The sequence below is a fragment of the Athene noctua genome, chromosome 14 (assembly GCF_965140245.1).
Source record: "Athene noctua chromosome 14, bAthNoc1.hap1.1, whole genome shotgun sequence".
Lineage (NCBI taxonomy): Eukaryota > Metazoa > Chordata > Aves > Strigiformes > Strigidae > Athene > Athene noctua.
The window spans coordinates 17,155,362-17,177,570 of NC_134050.1; the positions used below are offsets into that span (position 1 = coordinate 17,155,362).

General features: G+C 37.9%; 1 protein-coding gene across 3 annotated transcripts in view; it reads right to left on the minus strand.

The window, feature by feature from the left end:
• Positions 1–22,209, minus strand: part of KCNQ1 (potassium voltage-gated channel subfamily Q member 1) — a 361,692-nt gene that overhangs the window by 236,336 nt on the left and 103,147 nt on the right. The window contains exons 7-13 of one of the 3 annotated variants that reach the window (XM_074918268.1): positions 19,373–19,483; positions 16,889–16,984; positions 14,497–14,619; positions 13,363–13,504; positions 12,024–12,050; positions 9,602–9,667; positions 6,210–6,330 (exon numbers count right to left, since the gene is read on the minus strand). In XM_074918268.1, coding sequence (XP_074774369.1) covers positions 6,210–6,330; positions 9,602–9,667; positions 12,024–12,050; positions 13,363–13,504; positions 14,497–14,619; positions 16,889–16,984; positions 19,373–19,483 — 686 coding nt within the window. The remainder of the gene's footprint in view (positions 1–6,209; positions 6,331–9,601; positions 9,668–12,023; positions 12,051–13,362; positions 13,505–14,496; positions 14,620–16,888; positions 16,985–19,372; positions 19,484–22,209) is intronic. The other 2 variants (XM_074918270.1, XM_074918269.1) reach the window with 2 other exon arrangements.

A 22,209-nucleotide genomic window follows, 5' to 3' on the forward strand; every position in this document is an offset into this window, starting at 1 on the left:
CACAGCTCTTTTCCCCTCCTATGCAACCTGCAATGAGAAACCAGAATAGGATGATGACACAGAAATCATCACAGTGTCTCATTTACCACTGTTCTAGAGTTTCCTTCTGAAAAAGGAACTTTCCTGATTGTTTGTTAAACCAGCTTTAGGGACACTTCATATCCTCAAGTGGCTCAAAGCAGCTGAATAGATGAGAAAAATCAGATTCCTGGCACATCCAGTGTTCTAGGGTTGATTTCTACAGCCAAGTTTATGGCCAATTTATAACGAAAGCACAGGATACAATGATGCTTTTCCACACCAAAAGGAATAACTCAAGGAAACAGTCCTTCCCATTTTAGCAAACTATTAAATCAGCAGATATTGTAAGCAGCATTTGCAAGGGAGTTTGACGACACACCGGAATGTGCAGAATGAAAAAGGGATGCTGCCCAGCGTACAGCAAGTGCTGAAGACTTTCCTGTTGCAAGTTAATGACTGGAATGACAGCACATAACAGTAACCAGTGATGTTTGAACATTAAGCTCTGGTCTTAACTCAAGCATGTTCTTACATACAGTTGCTATCACTGCCATTCTTCTAACATGCCCTGTCATTAATGATAAAATAGGCCCCATGCAAATCACGGTTTAAATATTGTTAGCAGCGGTTCAGAGAGAATTCTTGTGACAGCAGAAGTCAGCCATTGCATCTGGCCACTCGAGAGTGAAAAAAGAAATATTTGCTCAGACTTCAGAGGGTCATTTTGGTATAGAAGAGGAAGATAAAAGCAGGAATCTTTTACAATATGAGCTAGCAAATCAGAGCAAATAGGGATTCCACTCACTGATAATCCCACAGAAAAGAGACAGTTATAAAACACATTCAGCACTGTTTGTTCTAGGCAATGTGGTTATATCTCATGCCAACAGATTATATGATGGTAATTAAAACACAGAACACTTAATAAAAATCTTAAAGAAAAAGAAAGAAAATATTACTTCCAAGAAAAGCTGGTGGTAACTGCAGCACCATGGACACTGCACTTGTTGTCTACCAGCACACTTTATTTCGATTATTTCAGTTATATTTCTAAGTGCTCGAAAGCATTAATTTCAAGCATTCAGAAAGATCCATCTGTCATCATTGCCTCTTAATCTGGAAATTATTAAAAAGCACTAAATTTGTTTCCTTAATTACTCTCTCTATCACGTTGTTTAACGAAGGATTTATATTTATAAACACCTCCACCATTGGAGCCTCCCATTTACTCCTAATACAGTGCCTAACAGGCTCTCTACCACATCTGAGATACTGACAGAGAGAGTAGAGAAGATAAAGCTGATGTCACAACACAGAATTTTTTCAGGATGGAAATATACTTAATAACAAAAAGAAAGTGCTTTTTAGTGTAAACCTAATATGTTAAACCTAAGATCATAACAATATGCTGTTTCAAGAAAACCTACATTGAAAAATTATTTTATATGTATACTGACAAAACTAATTCCTAACTAATGAAATGTATCTTAATCATCCCAATAAAGAGGTACATGAACATGTGGGAAAAAGTCATTAAAACATCAAGAATTATTATTACTTTGACCATATAGACAGTAACAGGATCACAACTGTGCAACATTAGCAACTGCTTTCAACAAGAAATACATTCCCTGATGTCAGCTGGATCCACAGTAACTCTTTCCAAAAAAATTAGAGAAAGGTATATGTGAAGTAATACCATACCCACAATTTAAAGATCAAGAATTCTGCCAGCAATTTGCATAGAGAATATATTGGCTTACATATACTTAGGAGAGCAAGGACTCGTTTAGTATGATACTCAAGGTGACAGAACTAGGTATGAGTTGTTCAAGGGATCTCCCCAGTTTCTTTATAACTTTGTGAAAAATCGAGCTACTTTTTATATATAAAGAGTTTAAATACAGTATCCAGAGATGACCTTTGATTTATGTTTCAATTTCTGCAGTAAATTTACAATACATTTAGACATAGTATTTCCCTAAAAAGGAACTCTCATTAAGAAGCAGACATAAATACCAAACATTTATACACCAGAACTGATTAAACAAAGCACTGTAATGAGCTGCTGAACCCCCAGAATGGCAAACTATAGAAATAACAGACATGGACTTGTTTTTGATTCGGTAGCATTTCTGACAGATTCACAGAGAATGCAGAGCTCTTTTTAAACTTCTTTAAAGAGGTGAGAAATATTTATATAAAGATATATCAGATTAAGAGTTCTTCATTATTTTCTTCTCTCCTTTTTTTCAGCCCAATTCCATCCCCTACTTCTCCCTCTTTCTCCCACTTGTATGCTTAGAAGCTCAGTTAATGTCTTGTGCTATTTCAGCTAATGCCAAAGGTAAAGTTAAAAAAGGTGCTGAAATGAAACAATTACACGAACACAGGGAAAGAACCTCTTGGTAGCTGAGGCTCAGCTACAAGTAGCATTGATTTTTCTACTGCTTTAAAAGACAAATAGGACAGAAGACCCAATGAAGTGAAACAGGGAGCAGGAGACAATGCCGGACACACTGATTAGAGAGAAAGAAACCAGTGAGAAGTCCAAAGGAGAGGTGAGGTATTGCTACAGCCTAGTTTCCTATTTCACTTTTACAACAGACAGACCACGGCAATCATTGAACAGACCACAACAATCATTAAACAAACCACTGAAGAGCCAAGTCTTATCTCAAACAACACACTGTGCACCGCATTCTTCCAACTGCTACAGTTATTTTATAGGTGAGGTCCCTAACAGCTAATTACACAGCTTGCTCTGCTTGAATCTGCATCTTCTGCTTATAAGACTTCTCACTCTTCCACACACTGCTATCTTATTCTGTATTTCTCCGTGCATCTGCTGCAGATCTGGTTTTTCGATGACATTTTCATCACTTTCCTGTTCAAACATCAGGTCTCAAAGTGCTTCTATTATTATTATTATTTTTATTATTATTATTATTATTGTTTCCTCAAATTGGTAGTGACACATGATTAATTGTTACAGTAATCTTTCCACATGAAAGATTTCCCATTTCTAATTCCACAGAAACAGGGAGACATTTAGTACAGTATTTATTTCAAAACAGATTCAAAATACAGCCAGAAGTATGTAATGCCAAAAAACCCACACCTGCATTTTTATTATTAGACACAAACCAAGTCCTATTAAATTCAGTGAGACTATACAACTACATTTATAAAAAGAGAATAATTTTTGCATAAACAAGGTCTTTAGGCCTAGAAGCCTAAAGCTGTTTGTCATAAGGGCTGAAAGATGGCATTTTCCTTCCATGACCTAATGCAAGTGAGGAAACAAACTCAGCTTCATTCTCTTTTTTTGAGCCACAACGATGCCAAGTGTTTGCCTGTCAGTAGCACAGTAGGTACCCCACACTTTTGACAGATTTACACCACCTGTCAAAAAGAAATATTTTTCATACTGTCAACTAAAAGTCACCTTCCAGTTGCATGTCTCCAATTTGAACTGTGTAATATTTACTCAAGTATTTATGACTTTCAAAAATTAATGTTTATTTTGGAGTCACCTGTCTGTGGTTTATGGATAAGATAATTCATATGTTGCAGTAAATGTATAATTGACCAGGAAATAGTTCTATGAATCCCAAATCCAAGCATCTTTAGATCTAACGTTCAATATTATACTTCTACTTCTGAAACTGTCTTCATGCTTCTGTTCCTCTGATAGAGTATGAATTGCTTTTTAAGACCTGAAACTAGATATATTTGCACTTAATTTGACTTTTCCATACTAATTTGTTTTCATAGCTGGTGCTGTATTTTTGTTAAGTACTGGGGTTTAGACCTGCATATGGTTGCTTATTTCCTTATCAACAAATCTGAAGCTATCACACTGTATATATGATGGCTTTAAGGAAATAAAATGCTTCACAAACAGGGACTTCAGAACAAAATAATGCATCCTAGATTCTCTCGGGCATAGCACCACTTTCAAGCCTGAATTAAAAACACACACACACAGAGATCTGAAATGACGGGTAACTGCTTTACAGCAAATTAGTAGGTGCCTTTGCACACAGAGATATACCTATTGCACAACTCTAAATCTGATCTTTAATTCTATGCCCACATGTCTAATATGCAGGTCCTACTAACACTGGCAACCAGCTCAGAAATATTTGTTCCCTAGGACTTCGAAATGAAGAATGAGGCAGCAGCATTTGTCTTCAGCACCCAGCAACACGAGTACCCAGTGAAACGCAGCACAGCAGCTTGCTTTTCCACTGCCCCAAATGCAGGCAGAATGCACAACCCAACAGTAAAACAAACGTTAGAATATTCTGCATTCAAAATATTTGTGAATAGCTCTTACCTGAATGCCAATACTCCAACTGACATTACAAAACACAGGGTCTTCACTAACTTTTTGCCAAACCCTTATATCTATAGGCTGATGTGGCATTGTTTCAGGCCTTTTAATACACTGACTGCAAGGTAAATGTACTTGTAAGTGAACAGTTCTCATGCTGTACAACATTTGGGCACCCATGCTTCCAAGAGACACATTTCAATTAATACTTTATCCAGTTTTGTATGTAATCCAATTTATTCACTTCTGAATCTAAAACCAAAGTCTTAAAAGAAACACTGCATTTTCTTCCACCCCAGCAGAGACTCAGTTCAAGCCATATATGGGGCCGTATTTTGTACCATCCTGTCACTTATGACCTAGAGAGATCTAGGGAGATTTCAACAAAGATTACAACCAAAAATTAATGAAGTAAAAGAGTTAAGTTACTAAAAGACTAGTGTGTTAATTTGGTCAGGTTATTCAGCTGATATACATTACCCTATATCTTAAAGTCTTCCCCAAGTAGTTCACAGAAAAAAAAAAAGTCTCAGCTACTACATAAATTGAACTTAAAACTGATGGAGAACCTTATTATTTCAAATGTATCAATGAAGGTGACAACGAGAAATAACTAAATCATTCCCAGATCCAAAAAGGATAACGAAAACTCCTAGCATCAAAGCTTATTTCACTTAAAGAAAGCCTGCAATGTTGTGGTAAATTAAAGCTTAAAAAAAAGCAAAGGAAACTTCTAGATCTGGTTTTGCTGCTCTGTTGTTCTTGTCTAAGGCTTGAGGAAATTTATGACTTCCTCCTCCTGCTTGTACCGCTAAGAAATCTTCCAGAATAGAAGTCTCCTAAATCCTTGGCATACAAATATATACGCATTTAGGTGATTCAGCTGAAAATGCAAGTCCTTTAGTTTGTGGGCAGGGAACACTCCCCACCAAACCTACTTTTTGTAAAAAATGCCCTTCTAAAGTGGCTATAAAAAGTACATTCATGTGTCTCTGCTATGTATACTATATAGGAGGAAGGCCTGAAACCTGGCAGCAGGCTTTTCTGCATGTTTTGTACCTCAGAAATACAAGTATGCCAAGAATTTTCATCTGTGGTTTCAGTGCAGAAATCCTCAGATTTCTATGAATAGGAGGGGAAAAAAATGTCTCATTCCTCTCCTGGACGACAAACTGTAACACATCTACTATGGTAAATAATAAGCATTTGTCAGGAGTTTGAATTAAAAAATGACAGATTTTTTAAAAAGGCATTTGAATCAAAATCTTCTGCAATTCCGAATTTTTTAGAATAATCTGAGAACCTGGAGATAACATTTTAGCATAAAGGAAAAAACAGAAAAATTATAGGCCTATTTAAGATAATTTTTATATATCATAAGGCAATAATAAAGATCCAAACAGATATTTTCTTCCATTGCAGATCATCATTTGACCATTAGAGAAGGTGCTGCTGAAACGGAAAGGCTGGTATCTCATATATGTAGCATTTAAAAATTTGCACTTCACAGCTATTCCACTGGAAAATGGTGGAGGGATTAATATAATTCTCAACAGGCAACTACTCCCACACATTGTCTCCACGTGAAAATCTTGAGGCTATCAACCACCAGCTGCCCAGAGACATTAGCTAAAAAGTAAAGCCTTGTGTCACAGCCAAGTGAACTTTTCTTTAGGTCAACACAAAGATTTACTGGCACTCAGACCAATATACACCAACTTCAAGGTAAAAAAGAGTTTGACGCAAATATCTGAGATAGCCCTATCAGCTCCATATTTCAGCTCCTCCCACCTGAATTGGCTTCTCTTGTCTAAGTCAACTAATGCACAATTCAACAGCCTTGACTTACTGTGAGATGTGAGTTATTGGGGTCAACAGTGTCTCACCCTCCAGGTCAAGCTCATCGGCAAAGCTGTTGGTCCTGATGAAGGGTCCTGTGTTCACATCTAAAAACGTCGGACTTTTTTTCACTGTGAGGAAACATGCAGATAACAGTCAAAGCAATAGCATTCAGCTTTTTCAAGAGAGGTCTGCCACTCATTTGGATCTCTGAAATACTGTACATTTTAACAGAATAGTAAAAACAGAAGTTACTACCAAAAAATTACATATATCACAGAGTTCATGAAAACTTTAACTCTTCTATCCAAAGAATTTTGACTCTTTTTTTTTTTTTATACTCCTTATATACTATAATGTAGAGTATCTATACCACAAGCAGCTTTATGCATTATACATTATATATATATATATTGTACAAGAATATATATATATATTCTTGTACAATACTCAGCCATACCATGGACCACAGCTCTACAGCAACAGTGCATGAGTGCAATTCAATGACAAGATTAGTTCCCTTTTATATCACCTCTAATTCATGTTTTAGTTTATAATACCAGTTTCTGGGGTGTATTAAAGTGACTAAGACCAAGAAATCAGGCCTAGATGAACAAAGGAGCCCTATGTGTTTTCATGGTGAGCAGTCAGCTCCTGTCACACACTGTCTGAGCCAGTCTACTGGTTCCCAACCTCTCTCACACTCAGGCACAAGGATGCCTCGTCTTTGAGCCCAGACACAAGACAGGTGACAAGATGTTCAGTTCATCCAAGATGAGGTCCTTAGTGGGAAGGCCATTTCACAAAAATTCCAATATTGAAACTTATTAGTGGCAAAGTTACTTGTATACCAACACTTTCACGCATCCAAGAAATTACAGAGTATTACAGATATCATTTTTAAAGTCAGGCTCCTAAATTCTGCCAGACTAACATTAATAACCCTAAGTGCTTTCTTCAGCATAGTCCTAACATTTGTTAGAGAAGCCACAAAATTTGCATATAAATAAAACCACTATTGTATTTATACATGAGTGTAAATTAACTTTAAAGAGAATAAAAACAAGTAATAAAATTCCATAGAAATCATAGGTATATTGTGAAATCTCCATAGAAATCTTTACCTGTGCAACTGGCTGGATCATTCAACAAAATAATTATGAAGTTGCAATTTATGAAGTTTCTACTGTATTATATACTTTAGAATATAACAGTAAATAATGCCCTGCCAAAAGGCAACATGAAAGCTAAAGGAATACAGCAGAAATAACTAATTTAAATATAGCTGAATTTAATGAGAATAGAAGTAGGGATATCAGGAATCAAATTTTTTTTTAAATGCAACCATGTTACACAAGTAAGTAGATATCTTCAAATGGCACAAATGGATTTGAACTTTGACAAATAATCAGAAGAGAAAATGTTATTACACCATCAGGCACATGGCCATTCAAAATTATAATGGGAAAGTCTGCTCTCCAGGAAATGTAATAGGAGAGGAAGAGCTCTGAAATCACAGTGAAAAAAAGAGATAAAATTATTAAATGCAGAAGCCACTTGCAGCACTTAAAAATGAAAGTTCTCTACTAAGTTTTAGCAAATATTAGCTTCCTATTTTTGGTTTTAATATCATGTTGTTTAATCACTTTGCTGTAGCCATCATCCAAGATAGTGGCTATGAAACAAGCAAAATAATTCCACGTTCAGATACGCAGCAACATGTCTTTAAAACAGATTCTTTTTGGCTTTCACTGAGTTTCACTGTTTTAATTTCTGCCATATACAAACGAAACTTTCCCAGTTTCTAGCAGACTCACAGACTTTTTAGTTTTCCTGATGCCAAGTGATAAACTGCTGAACCTAAAACCATGTAAAGTGTTTGCTGAACGCTCACTAAACTGTGCTTATGAGAGATCTAAGACACACAGTAAACAAGTGGATTTACATAAAACGGCTATTCTTGGATCATTCACGTTACTGCTTTTCTATTTCATGGGAGGGGAGACAAGGAGTGGCACAATGAAAAAAGGAAAAAAGAAGTCACAACTGTACCTCAGCCTGTTTGAAAGTGCTGTTATCTGAGAATACAGAGGTGAAGAGCTGCTTAATATGAGGCAAAGATTGGTTATCTCCCTCCCTCTTTTTATTTTAAAAATTTCTAAGATGATCATAAACAAGATCAGACTGCTCTGGTGACCAGTGCAGCCCTTTGCTCTACATGGTCTCATTCTTAAATGTACGTTGCTGCTTCCAACATGAAGAAGGAACCACTCCAAAAACATCCCCGTGCAACCTGCTCGCACAGAGAGAGGAGGGACCAGTAAAAGAGCTCGGCATTAACGAAGAGCTTCCCTGCCACAAAGTGCCTTGAAACAAGGCTCAGGCACAGCCCCAGGGACCATATGCTGCCACAGCATATTTATTTTTATTTATGAAAATAAATTCATAACCATTTGATTTTGGAGGACTCTTTCTCACAAAGCAGTGGTAAAAAAAAAAAAAAAGTATGTTAAAAAAAAAAGACACTGAATTTCTAAATAAGTAGGCTAAAGGGGAAAAAAGGAAACCTTAGAAACTCATTTTGAATGGATAATAATGAATGAAAAGAAATGGAAAACATGTGTAGCAAGGGACATTTACTATAATTCAGGGGTCCTCGAGCTTTATTTTCTCTATTTTTGATGGGTAGCAGCAGCAACTATGGTAACAGGCATGACTGTCCAACTGATAATGCTGAGCCGAGTACTACTTTGAAAGGGCAGAAAATACACTCCCCACAATATAATAATCCCTGCTTTAAAACAGAAATCTGAACTATCTGGAAACATCCAAGGCCAGGCTGGATGGGGTTCTGAGCAACCCGATCTAGTTGAAGATGTCCCTGGTCATTGCAGGAGAGTTGGTCTAGATGACCTTTAAAGATGCCTTCCAACCCAAACTGTTCTATGATTCTATGAACTTTCAATCAAGGATTATGAACACAATAACAAGAAATTAATGATGGGTTTTTATACTATCAACACAACGTTTTTATATACAATATGACATGTATGCAGATGCTTTTCTGGTAGTATTTGTCTAGTAAGACACAAAATGTTTTACACTTTGTCTTTTGCAAGCACAGATAAAAAATTTTAAACATTTTTCATGGAAAACCTGAGTTTTAATTAACGCATTTAGAAAATACCTCTGGTCTGCAGAAAATTTACTTTTTTTTATTTCAATATTTGCAATTCACAACCTGAACAACTTTCCAAACTCAAAATTCTATGACATGACTCTGCTTTCTTTAAAAAACAGCACTGCAACTTTCTGTGCCACAGCAGGCAACTCCAGACAGAGCACTGCAAAGATTTAGTAATTAACAAAGGTGATGGAGCAATGAAATATTATGAGCATTACCTGGAGAGGAAGGAGCACTGGAAGACTGCTGGTCTGTGGAAAAGGATGGCCAGGAGCGCTGACAATCTGAGTCAGAGTGAAGATGCACATAAAATAAAGAGATGGAGGGGAGGGTGAGGGGGAGGGGAAGAAAGAAGGCTCCAGACAGGCAGCTGAGGAGATGCAGACATATCTAAAATACAGTATGCTGTACCTGACATGTTTAAAAACAAAATAAAAAATACTGTGAAAAACAGTTTGTATGAAACTCTTGTAGTGTGCATTACATCTTAGCAGGATATTAAATCCCCGCGAGGGAAGGCACCATTGACTCTTCAAACCCATTCTTCCTGGCAGTGTAATCTGCTGCAAGATATTCCTCCCTACAAGCCAGTCCCATTTTGATGAAATTAGTCTATATGTTTGCCCTTTCCTTCCTGACTTTAGGGTTTCCTCATGTGTTTCCCCTTCCAAAATGTACAGCCTCATACAGGTGAGCCCCCTCTTGCTCTCGTTCATGGTGTAGCTACCCCTGGCTGGACTGCAGGGCTGTTCAGGTGGACAGACCCGTACTGACACCCATGTTCAAAGCTGCCTGACACATCCCATAAACAGCACTTGAAGCTGCCCACTTCAACCATTTAAGCTAAGTGCCTGCCTCAAGCTGAATTTCTTGGGGAAAAGTTTCAGGCAAGCAAGGGGAGTCAGTGATGAGAGACTCAGCAAAACAAAACGTACGTGCTGTGTGTAGTTCTTCTGAACAGCAGCATTATCCTTTTAATAACTATTTCATTAAGAAATGCCTGTGGACTCACACACTGGGGCAGAGTGATACTTTTCAGAAGTGTTGCTTTACTTTTTATCTAAAGACAAAAACCCTCAAAACAGGAATTAAAAAAACCTGAAAGAAGACTCATTTTGCAAGTGTTCTGTCAGTGCCAGGCATGCTCCAGCCATGGCTCTTGGGTCTTTGCTGAACTGATGACACCAGGAGAAAGAAGGAGGGCAGAAAGGGAGGCGGCAATCTCTGGCTGCACTAGGATGCTGGCAGGGAAGCTAGATGGGGGATCCAGGTGTGTGAGGACTTGAATATAAGTGGGCAGCCCAAAGAGAGAACCAAATTTACTGAATATGGGAAAGCAGCATATGGACATGTGATTAGAGGCTTTCTGAAGACCAAATTAAAACTGAATGAGCACCCTTTATTCTTGTGCTTCCTGATTTCTTGTTTCTGGGTTTTTGACTTAGCAGCTTCAGTTTTCTGTGTAGCTAACCTTACTCAGAGTAAGTAAATAGACTCTCCTCTATTCCTTTCAGTCACTGTGAGAACAGCGATAGGTAAACCTCTCAGGTCCACTATGCTCATGCTGCTTGGCTAGAAATAGAAACTGAACCTACAGTGGATGGCAAAGCTCCTCTGATATTTCCCCAGAATGAAGGAATTTCTTGTTCATGTAAAACGGGTGACTTCATGGCTCTTGCTGCTCTCCCGAACTTGTTCCACCTTGCTCACCCCCAACAGAGATGCAACACTTGGAATTCAGGAGAAAAGTGGAAACTGGAAAACGGGCAAATCAAGGATTGACCAGGGGGAGTCAAGGAGATTAGTTTTGTTTTCTGCTATTTTACCACCTTACTTGCATCTGTGTTCCATGTGGGTTCAGAGGAGAAACTGAACCTTGTATTTTCAGACAATTTAATCCAAGCTTGAGCATCCTTGCACTCAACCGCTGAAAAGAAGCCTCTATTATCTTGAGTGGATGCAGAGCAGACAACTTACAGGTGGCTCACAGCACTCTCACTAAAACAGAGGGGTTTTGCCCATACCTACCCCTAACCCTAGAGTCTTTGGGGAACACTCAATTGTTAAGAAAGTGCCTAAGCAAGCACATTAGAAACATCATAGGACTGCATGGCTGCTTAAGTGATCACAGAATCCAGACAAACAGTAAAATAAATTATTTAATTTATGGGTCCCCATCTGTTCACAAATATCTAGAGCATTTTTACAGGAACAGATGCATGTACTTCAGAATTCACAATATTAGAGGTCAAATCTGGAAACTTTTCTTCTGTCCCAATCTATTTGTTTAGAAGTTCTCAGCTATATACTCAGATAACAACTACTGGGTGAATTATACTTTATTTATACGTAGATTATCCTTTTCTATTGGTTACATATATACGAGAAATTTTTCTTAATTATCAAAACAACAGAGATCAACTACTTACATAAATGAGTGATCACTTTTCTCTTTGTATTGAAACTGTGGGTGCAACTGTGAGTACAAGTGTGAGAATGTACATTTTGTCTGTCTAGATCTCCTTGGCTGCAAAAGATTTCTTAGAAACTATATGGCACTAGACACACATGAATAGCACCGCAAACATCACATTGTCAGAAGCTGGCATGCCACAGATAGAATTATTTTCCTCAACTTACCAAGCAATTTTAACATTCCTGTTTGTCCTGTATACTTGTAACAGTTTAGAGAGAGCAGAGCACAGATAAAAAAGAAAAAAGATAAGTGTCAGAAGAAATTAGAGAAAATCCTTTTATTGAAAGCTATAGGGCTGATTTTGGAAGTGGCAGCAGTAGGCTGCCTGCAAATCATATCGTCCTTTACTCAACTTGGAAACTTAGTGATAAAAGGTGGGAGTTTACAAAACTATGCATTTGTACAGTTCATTCACTGGATTGTTTTGAAGGTATCTGTACTCAAAGCCTGAGACACAGAGTAAACTTAGTACTCTTCCACCTTTTAACAGCTCCGTCATTTCTACCACCAGATGCAATTCGCAATCATTCCTTAACAGAGGCCAAGAAAGAGTGGAAAAGCATGGATATTACAGAACAAGACAAGACAGAAGCATACCAAAAAGGTACATGGAAGGTGAGACCTTCTGCTTGAATTATAATATGCCTGGTGCCAGCCCACATTGCTGTCTTATTTTAAAGGTCATTAAATTGGTCAGCCAAATTTTTGAGGAGAAAAAACACATAAGTACTTAAGGTATCTATAATCAATAAAACACACCTTAAAAATTAAACCTCATTCCTGCTGCCAAAATTTGAGCAATACACATTAAAACCTTCTAATAAAAGTACATTTGTAAAAAGCCACATTGTAAATTCAGAGTTATTTTGGAACTTCATTACAGCTAAAGCAACTATAACTAAGCTATTCATTATAAGGTGACTATCAAAGTCCTTTCTTCTTTTTTCCTCATACTGTACCATTTTGTACAGTGACAGCTAATACAGATGGATCCACATTTATCTTAAGAACTTCTGCTTTCAAAATTTGATTCACAGCCTACTCCACTGAGCAGATGGCAGGAGCACACGATGGTTTCATGTAGCAGACTATGTTTAGTGCAGCCAAGACATGTCAATCGTTTTTGGTTGAGGTACAAGCACAATAGTAACACATCTTGGGTAAATTTTACATAGAAAAGCAAAGAACTAATCCTTAACAGTTTCGATCAGTTGCAGAATTGGGGAATGTATGCGCCAGCCTCCGAGGCAGTAGCTCTTCTGGCAGGCAGAAATGACAAATAATCTCAGTTTGTCTGCAGTGGAGCATGCTCATTAAAGGAATGGCTGAATCTCATCCAGACAAGCCAGCGACCACAGTCAAAAAGCAAAGTATTCTTGCTTTAGAACAACAAGAGCTTGTTCTGTCCTCATCCTGTCTCCTACAGGTGTTAAAGATGACCTGTGTGTGAATCACTAATAGAAGCCGTTGAAGTTACTGGCATTTCATAATGGAATTTCTTACCAGAATTTTCATATGGTTCAAAACTGAAATCAGGTTTCCTGTCCTCTGTCACATGGTCGTAAGTGATGTGTGGAACAGTTAACATCCTATCTGGAGAAGCAGGCCCGTTGTCCTTGTCTAACTTAAATTTCTTCTTTTTAACCTAAAAATACACATACATTAAATTACTCAAACCAAGCCGCATTCAGTTGTCTCTTCAGTAATGTCTTCAATAATAAGACAGTCCCCAATGAGCTGTAACCAGTCAAAAGAGTGCCTGACCAATTACATTTTCATGATGCTACACTGCATTTCTCAGTAAGAGTGTCCACCATCCCACCAAAACTGGTTAATCACTAGAATTTTGCACATTGTCATCAGCAAATCCCTTGCCTGCAGTAAAAAAATCTGCTAGTTCTGTGACAGTGTACATAAATCAGACTATTCTAGAATATCTTTACCATTTTATGGATGCAATAAATCATTCAGCAAAAAGCAAATGGATATATTTCTGCTGAACTCAGATGAACCTTGGATATTAGGGAAGATTTTTGCACAACATCCTTGTCTTCCAGCTTGAGACTATTGTGCAATACTCTTACAATAGCAAGGATGAAGTACTATGTAATTTAAAGATTCTGACAAAGTTTTTAATTGCTGTTTTTTAAACAAAAAAATTCTTAACTTATGGAATCAGTTGATATGAAAATAGTGTATATAGGCACAAGATGTCTTCACCACAGAAGCTTAGAAAACCACAAAATCAACAGCTGAGAGAAGCAGCAGTTTTGTTTCTTTTTAAAATCAATTAAAAGTTACAGTTTTGAAAACAGTAATTTATATTTTTCCTTTGCTTATAGTTTTCCAAACAACAACAGTAAGCTACTGGTTGATGTGCCTGAGTTAGCTCATTATTCCTCGTTTCCAAACCCATTAGACCTATTAAAAAAGTCAAGCTTGGGAACTGAAGCAAATTAAGTTATAGTTTAAAATGTTTGTACACTGAAAAATCTCAAAATTGAAATGAAAATAAAACTTTGAAACCAAGCAATAATCTGCAAAACAAACACAACAAATAGTGTCTAGAGAGTAAACAAATTCAATTGAATTTAAAATTTTTAAATTACTGTAATAGGAAATGCTAATTACTGGTACCATCACTGATTTCTTCGGTTTTGGACTGGGTGACAGCAAATGATAATTTCTGGCAGGTTTTCGAATGTATATTTTCCATGTAGAAGAGTCTGGGTTTTCTGCTGCATAGCATCTCCATGCAGTCTAGAACAAATGTTTTAAGCAACAGAACAATTAATTTAATCAGATTTGTAGCTATTTGTACTACAAAGTAACTTCCAAGTAGCACATTAGTCATTCTTTATTTAATAGTATTCTTGAATTTCCCCACTGGAATCAAATCAGTATGGTTTAGAATCCTTATTTAGTAAACAGAAACCAGAACTGGGCAAACCAGAAAGGAAGAGGAGTCTTTTCAAGTGCAACTTTTGTTCTCATTAGCAGCAAACAAATAAGAAGACAGAATTCTAGACTGGACTCAAAAGATTGGAGTTGAATTTCTTGCTCTGCTCCACTTTCCCTTTGACCATTTTGCCTATTGCATCCTGTGCTTCAGGCTCCTACTCAGAAAACAAAAATCATTCTTCCCTGCCTCACAAGAGTACTACCAGAAAAGAAAGCAATTGTGATGTGGTCAGTAGGGCTATATTCATACAAAGAAATAAGACTCAGAGCATGAAGGAACGGCACCAATGGTTAGCCAGAAGCCAAAACCCAAACCCAACCCTCCCTCCTGCCAACCACCAATGATTAAAGCACTATGTTCTAAGACAACAAGGAGGAAAAGCAGGGCTGGGAAATAAAACCAACCAGAGGTAACACACTGCTGCATTCTCTCTTAAATGTGTAAATATATCATCAGAGTTGATTAACAATTAGTCTCTGAATTAAAAAGGCAGATCCTCACTCACTACATGAAAAAAGGAGACACACACACATACATACATAAAATCTGAAGTGGGAAAGGCCAGAAAACACTAGATGAAAGAAACAAAGCAAGGCAGAATGACAGAGGAAAACAGACAGCAGTTGGAAAGGAAAGAATCAGACAATCCCCATATAATTCCCACCATGGTTAATAAGATACTGGAAGAAACAACTGGCCTCTAGAAGAAAACAAGAAGGAATACAAGAAAAAAGTATCACTCATTTCAGCTGTTCTTTTGTCTTCTACTTATTTAATAAACTTCTTGGTTTAGAAATCATGTTTTTGTAAGTTATTTGTAGAATACTTATTAAATTGGGCCTTTAGAAGTCCAAGACTATTAGTAACTCATAATTACCACTATTAAGAACAGGTAGTCAGCAACTCACTGTCTATCCCTCCACTGCTCCTTAACATTTCAGACGCGGCCAAGTAAAACATTCTGGACATGCAGTTTCAGGCTTCCCAATAATTTGGGGTTGATTTCCCAAAAGAATCAGTGGGAACACTAAAAATCCATTCTGTGCAAAACCATACCTTTTTCTGACCATGCAGTCCAAACGAAACACAGCGAGTCTGAAGATTTTTGGCTAATCTCTGGCTATAACCAGAGCCCTAAATTTAAACCTTTTTCACATTAACTCTGGGACTGTTTAGTTTCAAGCATAAACTTTACAGTTAGCTACTGTTTCCATAAAGAGCCTGACCTGGAAATCCACATTCACTCATGAAGCTAGAGAAATAAGTCATAGGAGAATGCAAAAATGATACAGCTTAGGTGTACATCTAGATTTCTTTTAAAATTTGATCCCTGTGCTTCTAAAGCTCCACGCAGATACTGACAGAGGGAGGAAAAGCTGAAAAAGCCTGGAATGAAACCATATTAATACTTCTCCAGAGTGAAATGCTGGCTCCACTGAAGTAAAGGATAAAATCTCATTGACCTTACTGACACTGAACTGCAACTGTATTTTCAACAGAGGGGATCAACGTGTTTCGGCCTGTATGTTACCCTACACAAAAAGACTGATTTTGCAGAATCCCAGTGGTTCCCAGACACCTGCCCTGGAGGTGAAAATTTCAGGTAAGATTTTCCTATTTAACATTCTGACTTAATTCTCCTAAATTTGAAATTTTTAAGAATTTATTTGTCACAAGGAAAATTAAGCATACCTGACATTTGTCTTTACAAGCAACAACGTGGGTTTTTTTAGAAGTACAGTTTGCATTGAGCCTCCTGTTTTTCACTGCCGCAAACATAGTATTTCATAATGTTTTCCCCAAGTAAATTCTTCAATAACTACAGGATAGCCTTCAGTTTTTATTTTAACCAGCTGAATTAAACAGTTTACACTGATTTGGGAGAGAAGTTTTCTGCTCATTAGTTTACATCAAAAGTGAGATTTCCAAAACCATTTCAAAGACTTCCATCTGTCGCTCCTCTACAATTTTTAATGGGAATCAGGCATGGAAATACTGCCAAAAGTTTTGAAAAAAACCCTATAAATGGAAAGAAATGATAGTACACAAAATGCAGGAACTCAGTACCTGTATGAGAGAGGCGGCAGCTGGAATTTGACGGTTGAAATGTTTCTGTCTCTGTTTCTGTTGTACCTTTAGGGCAAAGCCTGAACCAAGAATTCCCTGTGGGAAGAAAGAAAACACAGACCTAATTTTTTTTAAGGGGGAAAAAAACACACATAAGCTTGCCAAATTATGTTGTATTAATAAACTTCTATTCAGCATCATAAAACCCAGCTAATTATTTAGAGGAAATGACTTAATACTGTTAAGTTTTTAGACTCAGTTAGTATTACTTGTTGAAACAAACTATGAATGCTATCATGCCCTGATCCAAAGCTTATTTAAGTCAGCTGGACTCAAAAGCTAAAGAACGAGCAGAAATGATATTTCAATACCCTCTAAAAGCCTCGTAAATGCTTGTGAAAGGGAACGACAGAATAGGGAGAAATATTAACCCAATGTGCTTAACTTCATTTTTATGAGCAATAGAACTTTGGCATGGCATGATTCAGGTCACAAGAAAAACCCTTTAACTGTAGTATGGTAATTTCTGTTTCCATATGTTAACCCATGCTGGGAGGGTAGGACAAAGGAGAGGAAAAGGAATATTACAGAACGGTCAGGATTTCAGTGAGGCCATCTAATCCACTCTCAGGACAAGGGACATGGACTAATGGCATTGCATGGTGTACAACCCAAAATAGCCTCCAAACGCATATAATTATTGGATCAAAAATTAATTACAGAGCAAGTAATTTATCTAATCATTTCCATAGCTATAATCATACTTAATAGAGGTTTTAGTAACACAGATAAAAACGAGCTTACATGGCTCTATCTACTCAACAAAACCATCATTAATTTTCTACATACAGCAGTCAATGTCTGGGAGCAGCCAGTGATCTTGGCTCAACCTCTTAAGAACTGTATTAATCAGCAAGTGTTTTGAAAGGAACAGGAAAGGCCCTTCCTATTATGTTCATTTAGTAAAGATCAAAGAGCTAATGATGCGCAAACATCACTTATTTGGGAAATGAAGGATCATTGCTACTTCCAGAACCTACACCAGTTGTGTTTAGCCACAACAATTACTTTTGACTGATCTCAGCCAGCTCCGCTTATTTAAAACAGCAACAAGGCACTGTGCAATAGCCACTACTTATCAACTATTTACTGCTACAGCTTCAAACCCTAAATTTCCCCCTTGGGCCAACTCACAACAACTTAATTCAGTAAATAAAATCACACTGGTAAAGGGGTGTTTGTTGTTTTACTTCTACTAACGGCTAGGGAAATCTGACAGGTAAATATAAAAGCATTGCTGTGGATGTGGGGTTGCTACACAATTATTTATAAAACATCTTTGCTGGCATTCAAGTCCGAGGAAAAAAACCCAACCGACTCTTCAGTCAAAATAGGAACTTTCGGCATTTTTCTTACAGATCATTTCATTTACCAGATCTCTCCTCTAAACAAGGAATAAGTGTGAAAGAGATTAGAATGAGGAGGGGTGAAGAATATGCTTTAAAGGCAAACTGATGTTGGAGAGTCTGAAAATCGACACTTAATTACCCTCCTCTGCAAAAGCTTGTGTACCTTTAACGTAAGCATCTAATTTTAAAAAGCCACTGGATTTTTAATAGTTATGACGTGAAGAATTTTTGTGACAGTACCGGCTTAAAAGTATTCTTATCCATCCTGTACTTAACCCCACCACTTCCCTGTCACAACTACACTAACATCTGCTAACAGAACTGTTCATGTCACTGAGCTGAAAAACTTGCTGAAAAAGAAACATTTTAACAGCACAATTCAGGTGTGTTACTAAATTTGTGAAAAAAATACCCTTAACTACCCTTGGCACTGAACATTTTGTGTTTTCAAACCACAGTCCAGGTTTCACTGATTTTCATTTTATCCTTGGTACTCAAGTGCCTTTTTTCTTGTTAGAAAGTACTTGGGAACCTGTTTTCGGTGCAAACAAAGTGCCATAACACCTTTAAAAGCTCAGCCCTAGGCCACTTTTGAAAATGGGACTTTGGCCATGGACAGATGCTAATTTGGCAAAGATCTGCATCAGTGACCCTGACTGCTTATTGTTTCTCTGCCAGTGACACTTTTTCGGCAGCTTTGCTAGAAGAATGCTACGCACAAGAACTCTACAGTCCATCCTGGACCTAATCAGTTGAGTAAACAATGAGTGAATGCCTTAAAAAGCCAAAACATCACTAAGTCACTGAATCCAGAAATAATTAGCATGAGAAATAATTCCCTTTACACTTCTGAGATGGACAGAAAAAGTGATTTGAATTAAACATCTCTTTCTCAAATATATACCAAATCTCTTTTGCTCCTAGAAGCTACTTCTATTTTAACCGCATATAAAGTTTAATACAAAGCTTTCATAACAGCAGGTTAAATGAAAGGTTAAAGAATCACTAACAGAAGTTTCCTCTGATGACTAATAAGTCAACACCAAATTGCCAGCAGAAGAACAAGATAACCTACCGCAGGTAGTGCAAAAAATGAAATTGCAAATACTGAAAAACAAGATGCAATGGTCTTTCCTATCCAGGTCTGAGGCACTTTATCCCCATAGCCAATAGTTGTAACAGTCACCTGTGAAGAGAAATACACAGAGTATTACAGCAAGTATTAATGCAGAAGCTTGGGGTTGTTCTTTCTTCCTTTTTTATTTATTTTAAAGAAATATTAGTCGCATTCCTAACTCTCCCCATGACAATCTGTGTGACATTAATGAAGGTAACTCTCCAGGTTTGCTTCCCCATCTATAATGGGAAAAGGTACAGGAAATTGAATTACAATAAAATCCATGTTTAAAATCTTGTAAAGTAAAACTATTAAATTAAGTCTTCATGGCTGAGGCAACTTTACAGCATATGAAGTTACTGAGATATGGGTTCCCTGCACATGTCATACACTTTCCTCAGGGGGAGGCTGACAACAGTTCTGAACTGCTGAATTTCTTTATGGGCAGGACATGGTTGCTGAGAGTATTACAGGGCTGTTGTATAGAAAGGGCATATAAATACTGTAACCACGGACTATGACTGGGGTCAGAGATGAAGAATTCTAGAGAATAATATTGGTATAAATAGCAAAAGAAGCTGAAAAGTTTCCATGCGGTAAGGATCCTGAAAACATAGCCTAATGAATCACTAATTCATATAATACATCAAGAGCAAGAACAGATAATTTAATGCACACATTCAGGAAACATCTGTTCAGTTTGGGTTTCAAAACGCTGAAGTAAAAATTACCACCACAGTGATGTAGCATAACAAGGCTTAATAAGTCATTATTTGCATGAGCTCAAGGAAAGAATGGATTTGTTTGAAGCAGAAGGATACATTCGGCATCTGAGAGCAATTTACATTCACCTATGTCACAAGCTATTGCTGAATTTGGAAATTAGAGAGATTTTTATCTGTGACTTTGAAGAAAGCTAACCCAGTCAGAGCATGTGAAACCACATACAGCTCTCAAGCAGTTGAAGCACACCTCAGCTGCTGGCTCTTCAGATTATCTTCTGACGGTACAGGCTTCTGCTGCCCAGGACACAGAGGATATTAGTCCCAGACCACAATACATGCCCTCCCCACCTCGTCCTGCAGTTGTCCCTAGCTCACCTGCCTGTTGTAACGCTTACTACCTTGTGACTGCAGAACCGCAGGCAATGCCCACACCTCTAGGGAAGAAGGGAAGGGCAGGTTTATAGAGGCAAGATGTTTGTTAAGGGGGTGAAGGATGGAGAATCTGGGTTTGGACAGGCTGGAGCGATGGGCTGAGGCCAACTGGAGGAGTTTCAATAAATCCAAATGCCGGGTTATGCACTTTGGCCACAACAACCCCCAGCAGCGCTACAGGCTTGGGGAGGAGTGGCTGGAGAGCTGCCAGTCAGAGAGGGACCTGGGGGAGTTGATTGACAGCCGGCTGAACAGGAGCCAGCAGTGTGCCCAGGGGGACAAGAAGGCCAATGGCATCCTGGCTTGTGTCAGCAATAGCGTGGCCAGCAGGGACAGGGAAGGGATCTGACCCCTGTACTCAATGGGGGGTTTTGAGCCCTTCATTCCAAAAAGGCCATTGAATGACTCGAGTGTGTCCAGAGAAGGGCAACGGAGCTGGGGCAGGGTCTGGAGCACAGGTCTGCTGGGGAGCGGCTGAGGGAACTGGGGGGTTTAGTCTGGAGAAGAGGAGGCTGAGGGGAGACCTCCTGGCCCTCTACAGCTCCCTGCCAGGAGGGTGCAGAGAGGGGGGATGAGTCTCTTTAACCAAGTAGTAAGTGATAGGACAAGAGGGAATGGCCTCAAGCTGCCCCAGGGAAAGTTTAGGCTAGATGTCAGGAAGGATTTCTTTGCAGAAGGGGTTGTTGGGTGTTGGAATGGGCTGCCCAGGGAGGTGGTGGAGTCCCCATCCCTGGAGGGGTTTAAGAGTAGAGTCGACTTAGCACAGAGGGATATGCTGTAGTTGGGAACTGTAGTCAGTGCGGGTTAAGGGTTGGACTAGATGATCTTCAAGGTCCTTTCCAACCTAGCTGATTCTGTGTGTGATTCTGTGTGTGAAATAAAAGGTCATGAAAAGGTACTTCAGGAAAAGTATGGCTGTCAACCATGTTAATTGTCCTTTTCTACTAAAAGATGAGACACCTGAGGGAAATCCTGTGGGTATAAGTTCCAACCTGAGCCGTACCTCAGAAACACATGAAGCAAGCCATCCCTACTCAAACTGGCCACCTTCTAAGCAACAATATTACGTGTCTGTCAAACCCACAACAAAGGGACAGCTCTAGCTGCTTGAGGTGGTGATGTTAAAAGTTTATTGCAAGTTGCTGATACTCAAAATATTCAAGTATTAGCATTTCATTTTTAATACAAGTTTTTAAAATGTGGCTTATTTCCAAAACTGTTTCATATCCTACAAAAGTATTTTAAGAATTAGTAAGGTGAGTTAAGTACCAAAGTACCTTTGCCTGTATTCTTGAAATTGTTGTTGAAGTACCACCTTAATTCAGGGCCTGATGCAGAACTGAAAGGATGACATTATTTTCTTACCTACATAAGAGGGTCAGTTTAAAAAAAAAAATAAAAAAAATATCCTAAATTCTTACAAATTCCCGTTCAAAAAATATGGTATAAACAAGGAAATATAATTATGGGAAAAGCGATGGCTTCCAATACCTTCATACATAAAAGATTACGAGAGAAGATAGTGGTTTAATGTCTCAGTTTTTGAAAAGATTTACAAATACTTGTAATTGAAAAGTTTTATCAACTATTCTGTGTTACAATCTTATCATCATGTTGAAATATTTACATTAAATAGAA